Source organism: Neopelma chrysocephalum, unplaced genomic scaffold, assembly GCF_003984885.1.
Source record: "Neopelma chrysocephalum unplaced genomic scaffold, ASM398488v2 Primary Assembly neopelma1_137, whole genome shotgun sequence".
Classification (NCBI taxonomy): Eukaryota; Metazoa; Chordata; class Aves; order Passeriformes; family Pipridae; genus Neopelma; species Neopelma chrysocephalum.
The window spans coordinates 173,474-193,065 of record NW_020897799.1 but is presented as its reverse complement, the minus strand read 5'-3'; the positions used below and the strand labels follow the sequence as shown (position 1 = coordinate 193,065).

Genomic DNA, 19,592 nt, shown 5'->3' with positions numbered 1-19,592 from the left:
CCATGGACATACAGCCCCTGGAACCACTCACCATGCACATACAGCCCCTGGAACCACATACCACGGACATACAACCCCTGGCACCACACACCACAGGCATACAGCCCCTGGCACCACACACCATGGACATACACCCCTGGTACCACGCACCATGAACGCCGACCATCCTATGCAGACCACAAACCTCCCGTTCCCAGCAGGAGCTCAGCAGGGGCAGCCGAAGCTCGATCGCCCGGGACCCAGCCGGTGGTGTCAGGGCCAAGCCAGGGGCTTTCTCCGCTCGGGACGGATCATCTGAATGCAGCCCCACGGCTCTGGAGTGAGGGACAAAACCCTCCTGCGCGGCCGCCGTGGCCGGGCTCCAGTGCGGGGGTTGGCTGCCACCCCCGGGGCGGCCAAGCGAGGAAGGCTTTTGTCACGGGCACCTTTTCTTCCCATCCCCAAGGCGCCGTGGTGGCGCAGGCAGCAGCCACGAAGACCCAGGGAGGAAATCCAAGTGATAAAACTCTGCGGGAATGGGGCAAACTGGGGTGAGTGGGTCTCTGCTCCCTTCCCGTGCCCGTCCCTGGCTGGACCAGCGTGCTGGCACCAGGAATGGGATGTGGAGAGGGTTAAACTCTGCCCATCCTGAGGTCCCCGAGTCCCATGACGGCAAGAGATTCTCAGCCATCAAATCTGGGGCTTGAGGTTGGATTTTTGGCTTGGGTTTTTTTCTTATTTTCCACAGATGGAAAATCTTTTGACCCGCACGTCATGAGGGAAAAGCTGGGAGCAGGACTAGGGAAGGGCAGCCAAAAAGGTTGAAGAGGGGGAATGGCAGAGGCTCAATTGTCTCTGAGACATCAGATCTCAGCAGATGCCAGGGAGGGACTGAGACAAAGGCACACACGCACGTGGCAGGGCCAGCTAACCTCCATTTCCGTGGGAAACCAGGTGGAAAATGGAGCCGAAGTCTATTTTGGGACAGGAGTGATCTTTCTTTCTCCCCTGAGCTCGGCCCTCCTTTCAGAGGCGGCTCCTTGAACGTGGGGCAGGATTTGGGGCTGCAGCACCTGGTCCAGGGCGCAAGGCAGGAGATGCTGCGAGGGGACGGTCATGGGAGGGGGTCCCTTCTCATCTCGGAAGAGGGGTTTTCTCCTCCGCAGCCCCTCGTCCCCTCCACGTGACGGTTGCTCATCCCGGCTCCCAAGGTGCCCTGCCAGCCCGCAGCGAGCCGGAGGAGGGGGGAGCAGAGCGGTGGCTTTCCAGGGATGCTCAGCTGCAGAATGAGTCAGCAGCCGCCGGCACAGTCTGGCCCCGCTCCAGCCCCATCCCCATCGATGCAAAGGGCTCCGGACACCCCGCTGCCGCCCCGGCTGCCGGGCGGACCCGCAGCCACGGTTCGCTTGTGGCTGCGCCGTGTCCGTCCCCCCCCCCCGCGGTGCTGCAAACTGGCGCTGCGTCCAGGATTCGTCCCCACCCCCGCGGGTGGGTGGGGCGCGACCATCGGAGGGGTCCCCGGAGCTGGGCAGTGCCAGGGACCTGCCAGCTCAGGGTATGCAGCGGGAAGAGCCCGGCAGCCTCTTGGCAGCAGCCGCTGGCAGAGCTTAAAGGGCCGGAAGCAGGTGGGGAGAGCGGGGCGGGGAGGGGTCCCTCCAGCTGCCAGAACCCCCCCGTCCCCCACCCCAGCAGGGAGAAAGGGGCTCCTTGTTGCAGGGCTGGGCTGCGGGAAGTGTCCCCGGTCCGCGGGAGCCCGGGGAGGGTCCCTGGGGAGATACAGTCCCGCACGGAGGGGTGGGGACGGGAGCAGACCCCGCAGGAACCCTCCAGGGACACGTGAGCGTGTGCACCCCCCGGTAAGTGTGTCACACACACACACGAAGGTTTGCACCCCCTTCCCCGGCTGTGGGGCTCCGGTGGGAAACTGAGGCACCAGATGGGACAGAAGCGTGGGCTGGAGGATGAGGGGTCCCAGACTTCAGCGCTGCTGCTCAGGTGGGACCCAGCCCCGCTGCCGCTCACCAGCAAACTCGCATCTCGCCGTTCCCAGCGCAAGATCACCCGATCTCCCAGTTTTCCCAGCCTAAATCCATTCCCTGAAAACCAGGGGATCACCCTCTCTCTGTGCCCAGAAGCTGGAAAAGGTTCCGGGCTGGGGCAGAGGGAGTTTCTCCCACCCCCCGGCAGCCAAAAGGAAGAGCAACAGGTTCTGGGTTGGGCTGAGGCGGGAGAAGTCGGCGTGACGGGAGCAGCGGTCCCTGGCAGGGATGCTCAAGGGCAGCCCCTTCGTCCCGGGGACGAAATGCTCTGGCTGCGGGAGGGGAAGGGGATTGCGGCAAACGGCCCCCACCTGGGGCACCCCACGGGGCACCCGGGGTTCACACTGGGGCTACTTGGTTGGGAAGAGCCATGAAAATCCTGAAAAATTTTCCCCCCGCCCTTCCCGTCCCCCTCACTGGGACAGAGCCAGAGATTGGAGCCGAGAGAGCTGGGGGAGGACAGGAGACCCGGCGGTGCCCTACAGCCACCCCAAACCCTGGGCTCGTCCCCAGCCCCCCGGCAATGGGCAGCTTTGCCCCTAAACCCCTCCCCCTCCACGGGCAGTAGCGACACGGCCGCGCAGGAGCGGCGGGAGCCGGACCCCTGCCCAGCTCCGTGCCTCAGTTTCCCTTTCCACTGCTGCCCTGACTGCAGCCTCCTTGGGACAAGGACCTCACGAGAGACTCTGCAGGACAGGCGGGGAGGGCTCCTCCGTGACGGGACACCCCAGACCCATCCTGAATCCCTGACCCCTCTCCCAGAACGAGGGTCCCGTGGGAGCAGCTGCTTAAACAGCCCGGTAAATCGCCCTTATCCCCAACCCCTTCGAGCCCCGCTGCGGGACGGGCTGGGCTCCAGGCTGCAGCAGCCGGGCAGTACCAAAGTCCTTTCTCCATCCAACTTCGCAAGAGCCCCCCCTAACCCCGCTCTGCCTCCGGCGCTGCGGAGCCGCTTCGAGCTGATCCCTTAGAAAAAAAACTTGCAGCGCGGTGCTGTGCTCGGGGGCGCCGGTGACAAGGACAAACCTCCCCGAAGCGGCACCGCGGGGACCCCCAGGTCCGAGCATCCCCCCGCTGCAGGGCAGGAGGATGCCCTGTGCCCCCCGCCGGGGGGAAAAGCACGGGGGAAGCTCTGGGCATCCCCACGCCGGCTCAGCTCCCGTCTCACTTTCCGCCCGCGGGGAGGTGAAACGCGATCCTGAGATGAAAAGCGCAGTACGGCAGCGCCCCGGGGACACCGCAGCGCCCGGGGCACCGCCGGCCCCGCACCCCCGGGGGACACCGCCGGCCCCACGCGCTCCCCGCATCCCACCTGGCTCCGTGCGTAGCGGCAGCCCCGCGGCGGGGGCCCCTCTGTGCGGCGGGGGGAACGGGGAGTCCCCTTGCCCGGGGTCCCGGTGCGGGGCTGAGCTGCGGCTCCTCCGGGGCAGCGCGGGCAGCGGGCGGCAGCAGGTTGGCAGGACGGCTGGGAAAGAGCTGCACCAGGCATAAGTGCAGGCACCGAGAAAAGAGGCTTCTGTGTGTGTGTGTGTCCGTGTCCTCCACTCTTCTTTTTTTTTTTTCCTTCCCCTTTCCCTCCTCCTTTTATATTTATTCCTTCCCCTAATTAAGAAGGGAAAAAAAAAAAAAAAAGATATTACCGTGTTGGCAGGCGCCTCGTCCCTCCCCGTCCCTCCCTCCTGGCAGCTGGCAAACCCCGCACGAGAGGAGGATGCTCAGCCCGGGCACGGCGTTAACCCAATGCAGCAGAAGTGGGCGAGCAGCCGGCACTGGGTCCCCCGGACCCTGCTGGAGATGGGGGGTCCCCCTGCCGCAGACCCCACCATGGCACGGGAATGTCCTTGGGATGGTTATTTCTAATATTTGGCAGCTTCAGCAGGACGGAGAGTGGACCACAGACGGGGGTCCCAGTACCCAGCGGAGGCTTTATTATGCAAAAGCCCCTTTGCTGCGAGGCCACAGTGGGTGGAGGCACCATCCGGGGGCCGGAGGGACCCTTCACCAGCCCCAAAATATGTTGGGAGCAGCCAGATCCCAGCTCCTGGCACAGCACTCACAGCCAAGCTTGGTCCAGCAGAGACACAAGCCGTGCCTCAGTTTACCCGCCTGCGTCCGTGTCAGGGTTAATTTACACCAGGATAATTTATGCATCTTTAGGCTTGAATGCTTGTTCCTGGAGGGATGTGTGGGGACCTGGGCACCCAGTGGGGTCCTGGGGCAGCTGGAGCCCCTCATCTGCAGACCCAAGCCCCTTGGCAGAAGGGCAGCTCTGGCATTGGGGCTTTTTTTAGCCAGATCTTCCTCAAACTTTCCCTGGCACGGAGCACCCCCTGCCCGGGGGGGGGCTGGCGCGGAGCCTGCCAGGGAATTGCTCGGGTGAATTTGCAGAAAGCCGCAGCTCCTGAGCAGAATTAATCACTCGTCGCCCTGGGAAATAATTGCAGGCGGCAGAGACGGTCTCGTTAGCGGAGCAGTTGGGTGGGGGATGCGGGTCCTGCGGGTGATGCTCCTCCGGCGGGGACACACACACACCGCAGGGCTCTGCCCTCCAGGCAGCTGCATCGCAGAGCCAGGGCTGCGATGGGCACCGGGACGGGCAGGAGGGAAACCCACAGGCTGGCCCAGCCTCTGCCCCCCAAAAACCCCACCCATGAGGTCACATCCTGCACCAGGAGCTTTTGTGGGAAAGGGCTGGAGGCCGGGGGAACCGCGGAGTGCCTGCTCAGCAAGGATCGTCCCCCATCCTAATTGGGAACAAATGTTCCCGGCGTGGCTGGGGTTTCCTTGCTGGCTCAGAGCAAATCTTCCAGGGCTGCTGCTCTGCCAGCTCCTTCCCTCCTGGTCCCTCCTGGCCATTGGAATCTATGGAGCAAAGCCCTTGGGACATCCAGATCCTGGAACAGACAGGGGAGAAGGGAGAGGAGCGAGACAGCAGCAGGGATTGTCTAACCCTTGCTAGACACCAGAGAATACCCATCCCTGCCTGCAGCTCCAGAGGTGCAGGGGGCCTCCCAGCCCTTCCCATGGCCCCAGGCCAAGCTCCAGCAGCCAAGGGCATGGAAAGGGGTCCCAGCCTCATGGGGACCCCCACAACTGCAACCCCCCCCCCCGCAGTCCCAGCTGTGTCCAGTCTGGAAGGGCCTCAATGCCCAGCTGTGCTTCGTCCTCCTCCTTCTCCTCCTCCTCCAGCCCTGCTTGAAGTCACGTACCAGCTGCTGCCCCGCACCCTGTGCCAGGCTCGACAGCCCCCACCAGCCCCCACCCTGAGGCAGCAGGGCTGGGGCACCCTCAAACCTGCTGCCCCCCCAAACCTCTGCTGCTGCTGAATGGCCACCCCTGAGCACCCCATGGGGACAGGGGGACACAGGGACAGACATCCCCCTTCCAGAGGGTCCTGATCCCGAGCACCCCCCAGGGACACAGACACCCCCATTCCAGGGGATCCTGACACCCAGAATTCCCCAGAGACGTGGATATCTCCCTCCAGGGAGGCTCCTGACTCTGAGTGTCCCCCAGGGACACAGACACCTCCATCCCAGGGGGTCCTGACCCCCAGCGTTCCCCAGGGACACAGACACCTCCATCCCAGGGGATCCTGACCCCCAGTGTCCCCCAGGGACACAGACACCTCCATCCCAGGGAGTTCTGACCCCCAGCATTCCCCAGGGACACAGATGACCCCATCCCAAGTCACTCCCAAACCTGATCACTCAGCAGAAGGAAGGGATACACAAACATTCCCACCTCAGGGTGCCCCCCCAGCTCTCCCCAAGGCTGGGAGGTGCCAGGACCCCTCAACACCCCTGGAAACCCCGAGTCCTCCTTGGGCTGCAGGATTTGGTCTGTCCCACTGAGCCCCAGTGCTGGCTGAGGGAGAGGGGCCTGGGCACAGTGGGGAACCCCAAAGCAAAGGCATGAGGAGGAAGAGGGGAGCAAGGCCAGGGAGGAGGGAAATGCTCCCTCCCAGGGCGCGTCCTGGTGTAGCCACAGGCACTGGGGGCTGTCTTGTGGCAGACACCAATACTGGGGGCACCCAGACACCCCAGGGGCACCTGGACACCCTGCAGGCTTCTGGACACCCCAGGAGGAGGAGAGTGGGAGCAGCCAAGCAGTGGGGATGGCCAGCTCTGGAGCAGATGTGCTGTGGAAATGAAGAGGGGGAGGATGAAGACACACAGCAAGGCTTCATCCCCCCACTGCCCGGGGCTCCGGGGACCCCGGATGAATTATCCGACCTCAGAGCTCCCTGTGCTCCTTAATGGCATTTCAATCCTGGCTGTGAGAGGCAAACCAGAGCCGGGGCCAGGGAGCCAGACAGGATGTCTGGCCGGAGATGAGCCGGAAAGGCAATGCCTTTGGGGACCCCCGAGCCGGGTCATCCCCCCTTCCCCACCGTCCAGGCACCAGGGGATAACCGGGTTCTGGGACCCCGTTACTGCTGCTCCCAGATACGGGCGGTGTCGGGGGCCCCCCACCAGCTCCCGGCTGGTGAGAGGCTGGAAGGAGCTCGGGGACGGCTCTGGGTAGCTCTGGGCGTCCTTTGCCAGCAGAGGGGACTGTTGCTTGTCTCTCCAGAAACTCTCGTTTGGAGCCTCTCCCGTGGGACAGCTCGGGAGGGGACATTCTTGTCCTCCTTGCCATGGTGAGGACAGAGCACGGACCCTCCTGTGGGAAAAAAACACCGTCTCTCGGGAGAGGGAGGACCGGGAGAAAGCTGGCAACAAGTCTCCCCCCAAGTGATGTTTTCCTGCCTCTTTTGTTCACAGAAACCTCTCAAGTCTGAATTTTTAAATCTCCGCCTCTCTACCAGCGCGCTGCCCTTCCCCCAGACAAATCAGCTGGGGAAAATAAGAAAGGAAAATCAAAACTCCTAATCCCCAAACGCTCCCCGTGCAGCGATTCTTATCCCGACCGTGACGGCTTGACCGCGCGGGGGGAAGCTGTGAAGGAAATCAAACGCTGAGCCGGCGCTTGCCAAGTTTCAGAGGCTGCCGGAGCAGCTCCCGTTGGGCTCCCGGCTGTGCTCGGCACATCCCACCACGAACATCTGGAAGGAAGGAGGGTTGCAGCTGGACGCAGCTGGATGCAGCACCACAAGGAGGGGGGGGTTGGCCAGGACGATGCTCTGTGTCCCCCCACTGTCCTCCAAGGCAGTTCTCCCTCTCTCCTCTCTGACAGACCCAGGGCACTGGATCTGCCGTGGTTTGTGCTGAGCCCAAAACAGCCCCGGGTCCCGAGTGGCACCGGTGTTCTCTGTGCAGCCATCACCTCTCCAGGACTGTGAGACCCTCGGTGGGCTCCTCCTGGGCTCCCTTGCACCCGGGTTTCAGAGCACGGGGCCGGCCAGACACTGTGGAGGGAGGGATGCTGCAGCCAAGCCCTCCGGGATGGGCATCTGCCAACTGCCCTTGGACATCTCCCAAGCTCCACGCCGAGCCCGACAGCAGCCCTCCAGCTCCCTGGCATGGCACCCAGGCTTTGGGGAGGGCATTACCAGCCCAGCCACGCCGAGGGAGGATCCAACCCCTCAAGTCACCCTCCTAAAGTGTAAAGGAACACCTTGCCCCTCCCCAGGGCTGGGACATCACGGTGCTGGAGCAGAGCTCAGCGTCGAGCCCACGTGGGCTGGAGCCAGCCCGGCTGTGCAAGAGTTAAACCCGGCTGCTCGCCCGTGTCTCGGGGGCCTCCCACTCGCCCTCGCAGAGTATGAATAGCTGCGCTCCCCTCTGCTCTCAGCCACTCACTTCCCTCCCTGCCCTCCCTCTCCTCCAGAGCCTCGGCATCCTCCCCGACATCCTCCTCCCCGGCGTCTTCCTCTGGCAGTGCCGGCTCCAGAGCCCCGGCACCCCCCGGCAGCGCCGATGCTGAGCACGGAAAGTTTCACAGGGGCGAGAGCCCTGGGAGAGGAATCGCTGCAGATGTGGGACCTCAACAAGCGGCTGGAGGCGTATCTGGCCCGGGTGAAGTTCCTGGAGGAGGAGAACGAGGTGCTGCGAGCTGAAATCCAGAGCGCCAAGGGCAGCCCGGTCGGGGACTCGTGGCGGGTGAAGTACGAGGAGGAGCTGCGAGCCCTGCGGGATGCGCTGGATCACGCCTTCAGGGAGAAGTGCACGGCCGAGCTGGCCAGGGACAACCTCTACGAGGAGGTCCAGCAGGTGAAAAGCAGGTGCCAGAAGGAGCAGGCAGCCCGAGAAGAGGCCAAGAAGCAGCTGTCCTTGAGCAGGAAGGAGCTGGAGGAGGAGAGGAGAGCGCAGATCTGGCTGAAGGAGAGAGCCGTGCAGCTGGAGAAGGAGGTGGAAGCCTTGCTGGAGGTGCACGAGGAGGAGAAAGCGGGGCTGGACCAGGAGATCGCGAGCTACTCCCAGAGCCTGGAGAGCTTCCGCTGTGCACCAGTGGCTTTCCAGCCCGTGGAGGTGGAGGACTATTCCAAGAGGCTCTCAGAGATCTGGAAAGGGGCAGTGGAGACCTACAAGACAGAGGTGTCACAGCTGGAGGGCTCCCTCTGCCAGGCCAAGGAGAACCTGTGGAAAGCAGTGGAGGACAACCATCAGAGCCAGCTGCAGCTGCAGCACCTGGAGAAGGACCTGGCGGGGCTCAAAGCACGGAAGGAGATGCTGGAGGAGAGCCTGGCCCAGCAGTGGCAGGAGCAGCGTGGGGAGGCAGAGAAGTTCCAGGTGAGTGAGGGCGGTGGGGAGGCGCTGGGACCCTGGGGAGGGGGAGAATGGGGGGCTGTGGGTGCCTGGAAGGGGCCTCAGGGATGGGGGAGACAGGTGGGAGAAGGGAAGATGGAGGGAGCAAACCCCAGGGCAGGGGTGGCCCTGGAGGAGCTGCAGAGGGAGATGAAGCTGGGGAGGGTGGGAGATAGAGCAGAGCAGCTTGGGGACATCCCTGTCCCCATCACAGCAGGGATCTGGGCCCCCCACGCTGCAGGGAAGCAGCACCCAGAGACCTCTCCCAACACCTGCCCGAGGCCACTGCTCCACATCCTGCTGGGCTCCAGGGTCAGGATCCCTGGGGAAAGGCAGCCCTTGCCTGTGGCCCCCTGGCACAGGGTGCAGGCAATAGGGTGCAGGCAATGGGGTGCAGGCAACAGGGAGGGGGGTTGTGGGCAGGATAAACTCCGACCGACTTTGCTGCAGCTGCAACTCAACAGCTGCAAAAGTGATTCAGCGGAGGGAGGTGGAGGCAGGGGGGGCTGGGAATGCGGGAGCGCCGTGAACGCTGCCCGGGGAAGGGTCTCTCTTTGTTCCAGGTCCTGGGACCAGCCATGGGTGTCGTGGGGCAGAGGGTGCTGCGGCCTCGGCTGCTCACCTGGAAGTTGTTTCTTTCCCGTGCTGGCACCCCACAGTTCCAAATCCCCCTCGGCCTTTCCTCCCTCCTCCAGCAGCCGTGTCCCCATCGCCTTTCAGCCCTGCTCCTCTCCTCGCCCCATCCTCAGCACCCCCTGCTAAAATCCAGTCCCCAGGACTCCTCTTCCCGCAGCATCCTGAGGGGACGAGCCACCTGCCTGGTCCCAGGTCGGCAGGGACCGGCAGGGCTCAGGTGAATCCGAGGCTCCCCTGACCCCCCTGTGCTGCCCACAGCTGGCGATGGAGGCCCTGGAGCAGGAGCAGCAGAGCCTGCGGGTGCAGATCGCCCGGGTGCTGGAGGACAGGCAGCAGCTCATGCACCTCAAGATGTCCCTCAGCCTGGAAGTGGCGACCTACAGGTGAGGCTTCCGATGGGAGTGGGGCCGGGGAGCTTCCCCAACACGCAGGGAGCTGGGGCCGAACCTCGGTGGGCACAGGAGGGTCTCGGGCACAAGGGAGGTCTCGGCAGGGGCAGCCCTGTGCCCCTTGTGCGGCCCTTCCAGATGGCCCCACACAAAGGCCGCCTGCCAGGGACTGGGGGGACAATTAGCATGAGAATAGGGGCTGTCCCAGCCCAGGCGAGGGGCCTCCCCGGCAGAGCATGATGTCACCCTGCGAGTACACTAATCCCGGGCACGGGGGGATGGGAGGGGAGACAGGAGCGAGGGGGGCTCCTCCAGTGCCCCCGTCCCCTCGCCGAGCCGTGACAGGGCAGCACAACCATCTGTAGCCCCTTCGTGCCTCAGTTTACCTGCTCCCTCACCTGCCGTAGCCCAGCAGGGTGAGCTGGGGGTGCACAGGGAGCACCCACCCCCCCTGCAGCACCCACCCTGTAGCACCCACCACTCTCCTCTCCTCGCAGGACGCTGCTGGAAGCGGAGAGCACCCGCCTGCAAATGCCAGCCGGGGAATTCAGACTGGCCAACGGCGTGCGAGGTAAGGGACCCCCAGCACCAGCCCCCGCACCGCCACTGTGTCACCCCGGGGTGGGGCTCGGGGGCTGAGGCTGGATATGGACACATTTTCCTGCATTTTCCTGGCAGCGGTTTCCTGGCTGCGATAGGAAGGTGTGAACAGCGGCCGGGGGGGCTCCTGGCACGGGGCTCTCAGCCCAGATAAGGCTTATCTGCTTCTTTGCCTCTTTTTTTTAATGCCCGGGCAGGGCAGGGGCAGATCCGCCCAGCTGGACAACGGGCTGCGGTAACAAGCCGAGCATTTCCTTTTTCCTCCGAAAAAAATAACAAGGAAAGCCTCCCACCTGCACACTTTCCCCAGCAGCAGGACCCGACTGTGGGCTGCAGCCGGGACAGCGCATTGTCCCGGCCTGATGCCAAATCCCCTGGGAACATCAGCATCCGCTGCACTCAAGAGGGAGGAATTTCCCACTTTCCATGAAGGGGCTGTTTAAAAATAGGAGAGGGGGCAGCGAGAGGCTGCCAGGCGGCAGGGGAGGGCTGAGGGAGCCGTGGAGCAGCTTCTGGAGCCGCTCACCGCCCCAACTCCCTCTTTGCAGATCTCAAACTGGAGGTGAGCAGCGGCAGCAAACTGGTACCAGCAAGCCCTGAGCCCAGGCGGCTGCTGCCCCGGGACCACGGCGCCAGCCCCTCTGTCTTCCCCAGGGCAGAGGGGAGGGGTCAGCCAGCGAAACCTCAGAGAGACGCCCTGACACCCAAAAACCAGAGCCCCGGTGCCAGGGAGCTCCAGAAAATCAGCTCGGTCCTCCATGGTACAGCTCCTGGCAGGGCTGTGGGTGCCCCCGGGTGCCCCACGCCCAGCCCCTCCCAAGCTGCCCCTCCTCTCTCCCCGGAGCCCCCCAGCCCCTCGCCATCGGAGCCGGGGAGCCCCGGGGGAGAGGGTCCTGCCTGGCCGGGGGGAGCCGGGGGGGTGACGAGCCAAGGGGCGGAGCATCCCCTGCCCGGAGCCGCGACAGAGAGCCCCGAGGACGGTGTGAAGCCCCCCGGGACGGTGCCCACCCGCAGCCTGCAGTACCCGGCCCAGCTGGTCAGCGAGGCCCTGGAGGACGCACTCAAGGAGGTGGAAGATGATGCTCAGCCCGAGGAAGAGCCCACCCTCAGCGCTGTGTGGGCCCCCCAGGATGCCCGTGCCCCCAGCCCCGTTTTCCCCACAGAGGCTTGTGGAGGGGCTGTGGCAGAGGGGACAGGGGAAGGGCAAGACCCCTCCGAGGGCTCTGGGGACAGTGATGGCCCCGAAGTGGAAGAGAGGGCTGGGGAAGCCGAGCTCCAGGGGCTGCGTGTGGAGAGCAGCATCCTGGGGGACAGAGCCACGGCCCCACTGGGCACATCCCTGAGTGACACAGTGAGACAGGAAGAGATGGGAGCGTGGGAGGAGGAGGAGGAGGTGCCTGCTGTGCTGAGCCCGAGGGATCCAGAGGCAGAGGTCCAGGAAGAGGATGTGAGTGGTCCTGGACAGACAGTGACCAGCTGGGAAAAAACAGGGCGAGAGGAGGATGGGGAAGAGACCCCAAGCACGGAGCCATCACAACCCTCAGAAGATGAGGAGGAGAGGGAACCCCAGAGTCCCTGGCAGGAGGACGGAGATTTCCGTGGAGAAGGAGGGGATGAGCCAGAAGAGGAGTCCCCAGACAGGGAAGTGGAAGCTGTTCGTGCTGTCCTCGTGGAAAGCCACCTGGTTTCACCCACAAAGAGTCACCTGGAAGAGGATTTTGTTGATGAAGATCAGGAGAAGTCTGAGCATCAGAAAATGACTGTGTGTGAGGCAGAGGCTGCAGAGCAGGAAAGGGGACAGGAGCTGTGCCCAGAGCAGGAGCCCTCGACTGTCCACGAGGCCCTCCCAGCACAGGAGGCTTCATCAGGGGCTGAAGAAGATGCTGTGGGAGGGGAGGACACAGGCAGAGTGAAAGATGGTGAGGGAGATAAGGGAGAGGCCAGCAGGGAGATGCTGGGAGGAGAGGACCCTGGGGCAGGAGAAGACCCTGAGGCAGGAGAGGATCCCGGGGCAGGAGAGGACCCCGAGGCAGGAGAGGCCTCCGGGGTGGGAGAGGACTCTGAGGCAGGACAGGATCCCAGCAAAGAAGAGGATCCCAGGACAGGAGAGGATCCCAAGGCAGGAGAGGCTGCAGGAGGTGACACCCCGGGGTGGGAGAGCAGAGCCCCAGAGGAGCCCGAGGACCTGCAGGAAGCCAGAGCTTCTGTGGAAGAGGGGGGGAAACAGGAGGAGCTGGAGCTGGAAGAGGAGCCCTGGGGCAAGGGGGATGATGGCAGTGGCCAAGAGCCCTGTCCAGGGGACTGGGAGGTGACAGCAGAGGACACAGAGGGGGCTTTGGGCACAGAAGAGTCAGCCTGGGCCGATGACACCCCGTCCAGCACAGGAAGGCTGGAAAGTGAGGAGAGAGATGGCACGTCGCCAGCAGAGCTGGAGGAAGCCCAGGAAGACGATGAAGAAGATGCCAAGAGCCAGGGGATGAGCCAGCAGCAACCACTGCCAGAGGCTGAGCCAGCACCGGAGCTGGCAAGGGAGGAGCAGGAGGGCACTGCCGGGCAGCCTGACCCAGCCACCCCACCTGCCCCTGGGCCAGGGGACAGCCAGGAGCCGGCCGAGGGTCCGGAGGAGCCGTGGGAGGTGCAGGGTGAGGATGCTGAAGAGGGGCTCAGCTCAGAGCTGGGGCAGCCAGAGAGCAGCAGCTCCGGCCTCGAGGCACCGCAGGAGGTGTCGGGTGAGGGCACAGAGAGCAGTGAGTGGGTGGAGGAGGATTTTGGGAGGTCGGGAGACTCGGAGCCCACCCCAGGCACCGGCAGGAGGGTGGAGCTGGAGGACACCCTGCCGGACAGCACACCCCTGCACCTCTACGAGGGGGAGATGCTGGCTGGGGGTGCACCCAGCCAAACCCCCCCGGAGACTGAGGAGACCACGGAGACAGACCCTGTGACCGAAACAGCTCCGGAGGGGGAAGGGTGGCTGGAAGGGAGGGACAAGCCACCGACTCCCACCATGCCAGAGAGCCCTGAAGAAGAGACAGAGGCAGAGGTAGAGGCAGAGGTAGAGGTGGCCCCTGTGGCAGAGGGTGCTGAGGAGGAGGAAGGATATTTCATGGTCTCTGCTCCCAGCCAAGAGGTGTCCAGCTCGGAGGAAGCCGAGATCTCCGAGGACTTTGAAGAAATTAAAGTGGAAGCAACTGAAGGCAGCCAAGGTGACGTGGGAGGTCCCAGAGAAGCATCTCCAGTGCCAGAGGGCAAAGAGCACCTCGAGACTTTTGTCGGGGAAGCAGAAGAAGACATGGAGATGCCCACAGAAGAACCTGAGAAGCCACAGGATGAGGAGGAGGACGACACTGCTGAGCTGGAGGAAGGCCCAGCTATGCCTGAAGCAGATCCCGGCTGCCCTGGGGCCATGGGACCATTAACAGGAGGCACTGACCAGCCAGCCCAGGGTACCACAGGCACCGGAGCCCGGGAGGGACCCGACCACTCTGAGGGTTTGGCTGCCGAATCAGATGAGGAGCTCCACGGCACAGTGGGGCTGGAGAGTGACGCCAGTGGAGCCACAGCACTGCCAGGCTGCAGCCTGGGGCTGGTGGGGCAGGAGGAGGAGGAGGAGGAGGAGGTGGATGAGGATGAGCCTGGCATGGCTCACCGTGACACGGCCAAGGTCACCCCTCTGGCAGAGCTCCAGGCCCAGGCAATGCCGGAGCAGCCGGAGCAGCCGTCGGAGGAGCAGCCGTCGGATGAGCAGCCGCCCGTGGAGGAGGAAGCACCAGACAGTGACAGCCCCCCCTCAGCAGGGGATGAGCAGCCCCCCGAGGCCGACCCACCCCAGCCGGGCTCTGCACTGGAGCAGAGAGGTTTTCCAGAGGTGATTACAGACATCCCTGACACCGCTGTTCTCCCGGCAAAGGTGCCCGTGGATGTCATGAAGGACTCCGATATTTTGGAAATAGTTGAGCAGGCCCTGGAGTTCAACCAGGAGCTGGTGATGGGGGCGAGGGCGGCCGAGGGAGGGCAGCAGGGTCCTGGCAGGACCGAGCTGCCCCGGGATGCTGGGGAAGACTCCTCGCCCGCCTCGTCCAGCGAGGAGGAGCCGACGGTGCAGGAGGCGCCGGAGCCGGAGGGTCGGGTTCAGGCTGCCAACGGGCTGCACCGGGAGGCCAGTTTGGAGGACCTGGCCGAGTTCACCGAGGAGGTGCTGAACGGCATTGCCAGCATGGCCCCGGCACAGGAGTTCCCCTCGGGGACCGCAGACCCCTCCCTGGGGATGCCAGCGCAGCCCCCCAGAGACGCCAAGCTGGGGGATGGCACCTCGTGGGGCAAACACGGCAGAGCCGACCCCGTGCCCCCCGCTCTGGGGGAGGATGTCCTGTGCCTCACACCTGACCAGCCACCAGCGTGTCGGCTGAGAGCCGAGCAGGAGCCCTGGTCCTCGGGGGACGAGTGACAGCGGTGGGGGGAACCCCCCCGGTAGCCCCTTCCCTGCCGTGACCCAGCACCCCCCACTTCCCCCACCCACCCTCCTAATGCTTCCCCACCTCCTTGTGGTTTTTAACATGTTTGTGTGGATTTTTTGCACCCCTTTTCAGAGTGAAGAACCACCAAGCTCCGTTCCACCCCACAGCCTCCCCCCTCCCCCCAGAAATTCGCATGCTTGCTTCGGGACCCCCACCTCATTTTGAGCCTCCTCTGGGGGGGTTGCCACGGCTGTATTTAATTTAAACTCTGTGTTTCCCCCTTCCCTGCAATCTCCTCTCCTTCTGCCCCCCCCAGCATCTGCCCTAGGAAGGCCAGCTGGAGGCTGGGGACCCCCACATGCTGCACCCCAGGACTCAGTGCCTCAGGGTGATGTCACCCCGGGGTCCCCAGCCCTGACCCGCCGACAAGGGGGCTGAGCCAAGCTGGATGTTTCCGCTGCCTTGACGTTAATTTAATAAAGCCTCATCCTCCCACTCAGGGCTCCAGCTCTCCTCACTCTGGGGGGATGGGAGGGGAGGGGGCAGCAGCCCTGGAGTGGGGGAGAGCACGGTTTGGGGTGGGGGCTGCACTTCCTGGTTGCTTTCTGCCGGGAAATCGCACCTGGGGCCATCCATCAGCCTGGCTGGGGACAGTGTCCCCGGGATGATGCTCCCCCATGCCTGGGACAGTGTGTGCCCCATCAGTCAGCACGGGTTGGGAACAGGGTTCCCGGGATGATGCTCCCCCACCTCCGAGACAACTCACATCCCTGGGGCACCGCGGCCCCACCCTTAGGGTGACGCAGCCCCCTGGGGCTCGCCATGCCCCCCCACACGTGGAGTGATGCTCCTCCACTCCCGTGGGGATGCAGCCCCCGAGGGGGATGCAGCCCCATCCCCAGGGTGATGTTTCCCCACCCCCAAAGAGGTGCAGCCCCCCGGGGTGATGGTCCCCGATCCCCGGGGCAATGGAGTCCCCCAGCGTGATGCTCCCCCCATCCCCGGACAGATGCGGCCCCCCGAGGTGATGCTCCCCCGCCCCCGGCGCCCCGCAGATGCCACTCGGGGCTCGCTGCTGGCCAAGCACTTCCCCAACCTCCGCCTGGGCTGCCGGCAGGAATGGGGCGGGACGCCAGCCCACCCCGTGCCCGTGCCAGCGCCTGGAGCCAGGAGCCAACAGCCCCAGCCGCTGTTCCTGCCCGGCCTGGGCAGGATGCCCACGGGACAGCCCGTGGCTCCCGGGAGCTGCGGGAACCCCGGAACCACGGTGGGGACCCCGGGAGAGGAATCTTGGCCCCCTCACCCAAAGGGTGTTGGGCATCGGGGGGGCTGTGAGAGGAGCCGGGGCCTCAACCACCCCGCTGTGCATTCGGGCGTGGGGACGGCGCGGGAAGAGCCGCATAAATGAGCCTCCGGCCGAAGAATGGGCTCCTTTATGCCGGGCAAAGGGCTGAGTCACCCCAGCCGAGGGGATGAGGGGACCCGGGTGGCCACGGCATCCCCGGGGACCGCCGGCCTCGCACCCACGGGTGTGTTCAGCACCGCTCCCGCCTGGCTGGCCCCGCCGCTTGCCCACGCACCGGATTTAGCCCGTCCCGTCCCCGTGCCAGCGCCCAGGGATGCTCAGAGCCAGGGACCGATAAGGAGCCAACACTTATCTGCCTTCCTCCCTGCAAAGCCCCCGGCCCCCTCCCCTGCCCGGAGGCGACAGTTTCCTTTTAAGGTTAAACTCCAACGGATCCAAACACCGAAATAAAAAATATCCCCCTCCGATGAGTTTAATCAGGCGCCGAGTCTGCGTTCAATCAGCCCCCGGCCCGACACACCCTCCGGGCGTCTGGGCAGCATCAGCCCGGCAGCAGCTCCAGCAGCCGCCCCCTCCGAGCCTCCCAGTGCCCCCCGAGGGGTCCCCAAAGCCGGGGGTCTCTGGGCCGGGAGGAGGGTGGAGGATGCTGTGCAGGAGATGGAGATGGCGCGGGCGAGGCTTCGCCAGGCGGGGGGTGACATTCCTCCCGAAATTAATCCACATTCCAGCCGGTGCTGACAGAGTGATGAGGGGGGACAGATGGCGGGGGGAGGGGGAGCCCCTTCCTCCCCGCGAGGAGAAGGAGGAGGAAGAGGAGGAGGAGGAGGAGAAGGAGGAGGAGGAGAATGGGGTGAAGTGCCGAGGTCTGGGAGTCACCCTGGGGGTGGGGGTGGCCCCTGGAGCCTTTGGAGCCTCCCGGAGCTACAGCCTGGGGAGTAAAACCCCGGTGAGGTTCATCCACACCTGGCAAGTGCCCGAGGGAGTGAGCAGGGATGGGAAAAGTGTCCCTCTTTTCCCATCAAGTGTGACCTTGATGGGACAACGTGTGTCCCAATGGGACCTAATGTGTCCCTGATGGGACTGTGTCCCCAGTGGGATCAAGTGTGTCCCCAGTAGGATCAAGTGTGTCCCCAGTGGGACCAGGAGTGCCCCTAAGCATTGAGTGTGACCCCAGTGGGATCGAGTGTGACCCTGGTTGGACCAGGGGGACCCAGGGGGACCCGAGTGTGCCCGGGTTCCCCCACTCTGGCTGCAGCTTGGACACCCCCCCAGGCACACCCACACCTACCCTGGAAGACCAAACTGCCACATGAGCAGCACCCACTGCCCCATCCCCCGAGGGCACACTGTGATTTTGGGGGGCTGGAAAGAGAAATGGAGGTGCCAACCCCACCTTGAACCCTGCTCCACGCCCAGGCAGGAGCACCATGGGGGGAGTGCAGGGGGTCTTGGGGGCTGCAGCTATGGGGGAGCTGCCAGGGACCGGCCAGGCTGGAGCTTTAAGAGCCCCTGGAGCCCTTCATACCCTTCTGCAGCCCCCAGCAACCCCCACAGCCCACCGCAGCCCCCCACAGCCCCCTGCAGCCCCCACAGTCCCCCGCAGCCCCCCCCAGCTCCTGCAGCCCCCCGCAGCCTGGCCCCCCGCCAGCCAGGGAAGGGTTTTGTTTCCTCCCAGGCTGGGTGAGGGGGATTTCAATGGAGCCCGCACAAAAACTCCCTGTGGGGTGAGCCCGCGCCGGACAGGGAGGGGGGGGACGAGGCGGGATGACCTCAGCGATGACTTCATTCCGCTCTCAGCTCCCAAAATTCATGGGAACCTTATAAGGAAAGGACTAAAAATACAGCCAGAGGGGCGCGGGCAGCCCCCGCTCCCCCTCCCCAAAATAAGCCCTTGGGGATGCTAAATGTGGGCAAGTAGGAGCCGCGCTGGGGCTACCGGTGGCCTGTGGCTGTTCCCAAGGGGGATGAACGGTGGGGACAATCGATAGGGTCCCCAAAACCCCCACGGGAGGGGCGGGATGGCCCCCCACGCCAGAGCAGAGCAGTGATGTGGGCAGTGGGCGTCCCTCCAGGGAGGCATCGCCACCTCCCCGCAGCACCGTCCCGTCCTGTGACATCCCCAGGGACATGCCGGGGGCGGGGGGGTGGCTCGGCCGCTCTCTCGCCCGCCCTTCACCCGGGTCAGACCCCCGGGAATAGCTCCCGCCGGCTATAATCAGCTCTGCCCCGGTCTGGGGGGCTCGCCCAGCTGCCGGGTCGCGACCCCCCAGCAGCGCCCGTGCCCCAGCGCTGCGACAGCTGCTGCCAACCCGGGGCGGCGCGGATTCCTGAGGCCGAGCCCGGGGGCAATCCCGCCGGGAATGTGTGCCTGGGGCCGTCCGTCAGGATGCGGGGAGGGCGGTGGGGTCCCTGGGGCAGCGCTCCCCCCACCCGCGGGGGGACGAATCCCCCTGGGGAGATGCTCCTAAATCCCTGGGGGTTTGCCCTCACATCCTTGGGATGATGCTCCCCAGTCCCTGGGGGTTTGTCTCCCCATCCCTGGGATAACGCTCCCCAACCCCCGGGGCGATGTTCCCCAACCCCTGTGTTGATCCCCCCTCATCCCCGGGACGATGTCCCCCCAGTTCCACACTCCCAGCCCATCCCAGAGCTGACCTCCGTCCCCCCCACCATCACCTGCTCAGAATGCTTGGCAGAAGACAAGGGAGACGGGGCACGTGGGCACGGGCTGTGGGGCAGGAGGGGCCGGGAAAGGGCTCTGGCTGGGAAGCAGCCCGGCCAACACCCCCGCGCCCGTGCCAGCGCCGTGCCTCAGCCTCCCTTCTCATCCCGTGCCTCAGCCTCCCTTCTCATCCCGCCTGCCCCGGGCCGGCCACAGGCGGGAAGGGGATGAGCCAACAACGCGGAGCCGCCTCAGAGCGCTCCCTCCCCAGTTTTGGGACACCCATCTGCACCCCAGCAGGAACGGGAGGTGACCCAGCCCTGGAAGCAGCTCCGTCCCGGTGGCACAGCCGGACCCTGGTGCGCAGGTGGCACCGGGACAACCGGGCTGTGCCCCCCTGCCAGACCCGATCCCTGCGGCCAAACCTGCCACAAACCGACGGGGCTGAGCCCCCGGGATCCAGCCCCGGTGCCCATGGGAGGTTTGGGGCGCTGTGCCAGGCCAGGGGCACACGGGTGAGGGGGACAGGATGTGACCGTGGCCGGTCCTGAGTCACCGCCAGTCACCAGATCCGGCCCGGGAAGGGACAGGAAGGTCCCTTGGCTCCAGCATTCCTTGTCCCAAACAGCTTCCACAGGGTGGCAGGGGACCCCATTCCTGGTTTGGGAACTGTGTGCCCAGGTTGGGACCCCAATCCCAGTTTGGGGACTGTGTGCCCAGGTTGGGACCCCAATCCCAGTTCGGGAACCATGTGCTCAGTTTGGGGACCCCCATCCCTGTTTGGGAACCATGTGCCCAGTTTGGGGACCTCAATCCGAGTTTGGGGATCCCATTCCCA

The 19,592-nt window shown here is 64.9% G+C and overlaps 2 protein-coding genes across 6 annotated transcripts in view; one reads left to right on the top strand and one right to left on the bottom strand.

The window, feature by feature from the left end:
* BCAN (brevican) overlaps positions 1-3,557 on the bottom strand; it is a 17,435-nt gene extending 13,878 nt beyond the window's left edge. The window contains exon 1 of one of the 5 annotated variants that reach the window (XM_027699103.1): positions 3,331-3,557. Coding sequence is in view for 3 of the 5 variants with exons in the window: in XM_027699105.1 (XP_027554906.1) it covers positions 151-166 (16 nt within the window). In the remaining 2 variants the exon portion in view is untranslated. Of the gene's footprint in view, positions 1-150; positions 586-3,330 lie in introns of those variants that run through there. The other 4 variants (XM_027699105.1, XM_027699101.1, XM_027699104.1 and 1 more) reach the window with 4 other exon arrangements.
* Positions 3,558-7,801: 4,244 nt separating this feature from the next.
* NES (nestin) lies at positions 7,802-15,274 on the top strand. The gene is made up of 4 exons (XM_027699140.1): positions 7,802-8,692; positions 9,602-9,726; positions 10,230-10,303; positions 10,881-15,274. Exons 1-4 carry the CDS (start codon positions 7,880-7,882, stop codon positions 14,774-14,776), a joined length of 4,908 nt encoding a protein of 1,635 aa, XP_027554941.1. The 5' UTR covers positions 7,802-7,879; the 3' UTR covers positions 14,777-15,274.
* Positions 15,275-19,592: the final 4,318 nt, after the last annotated feature.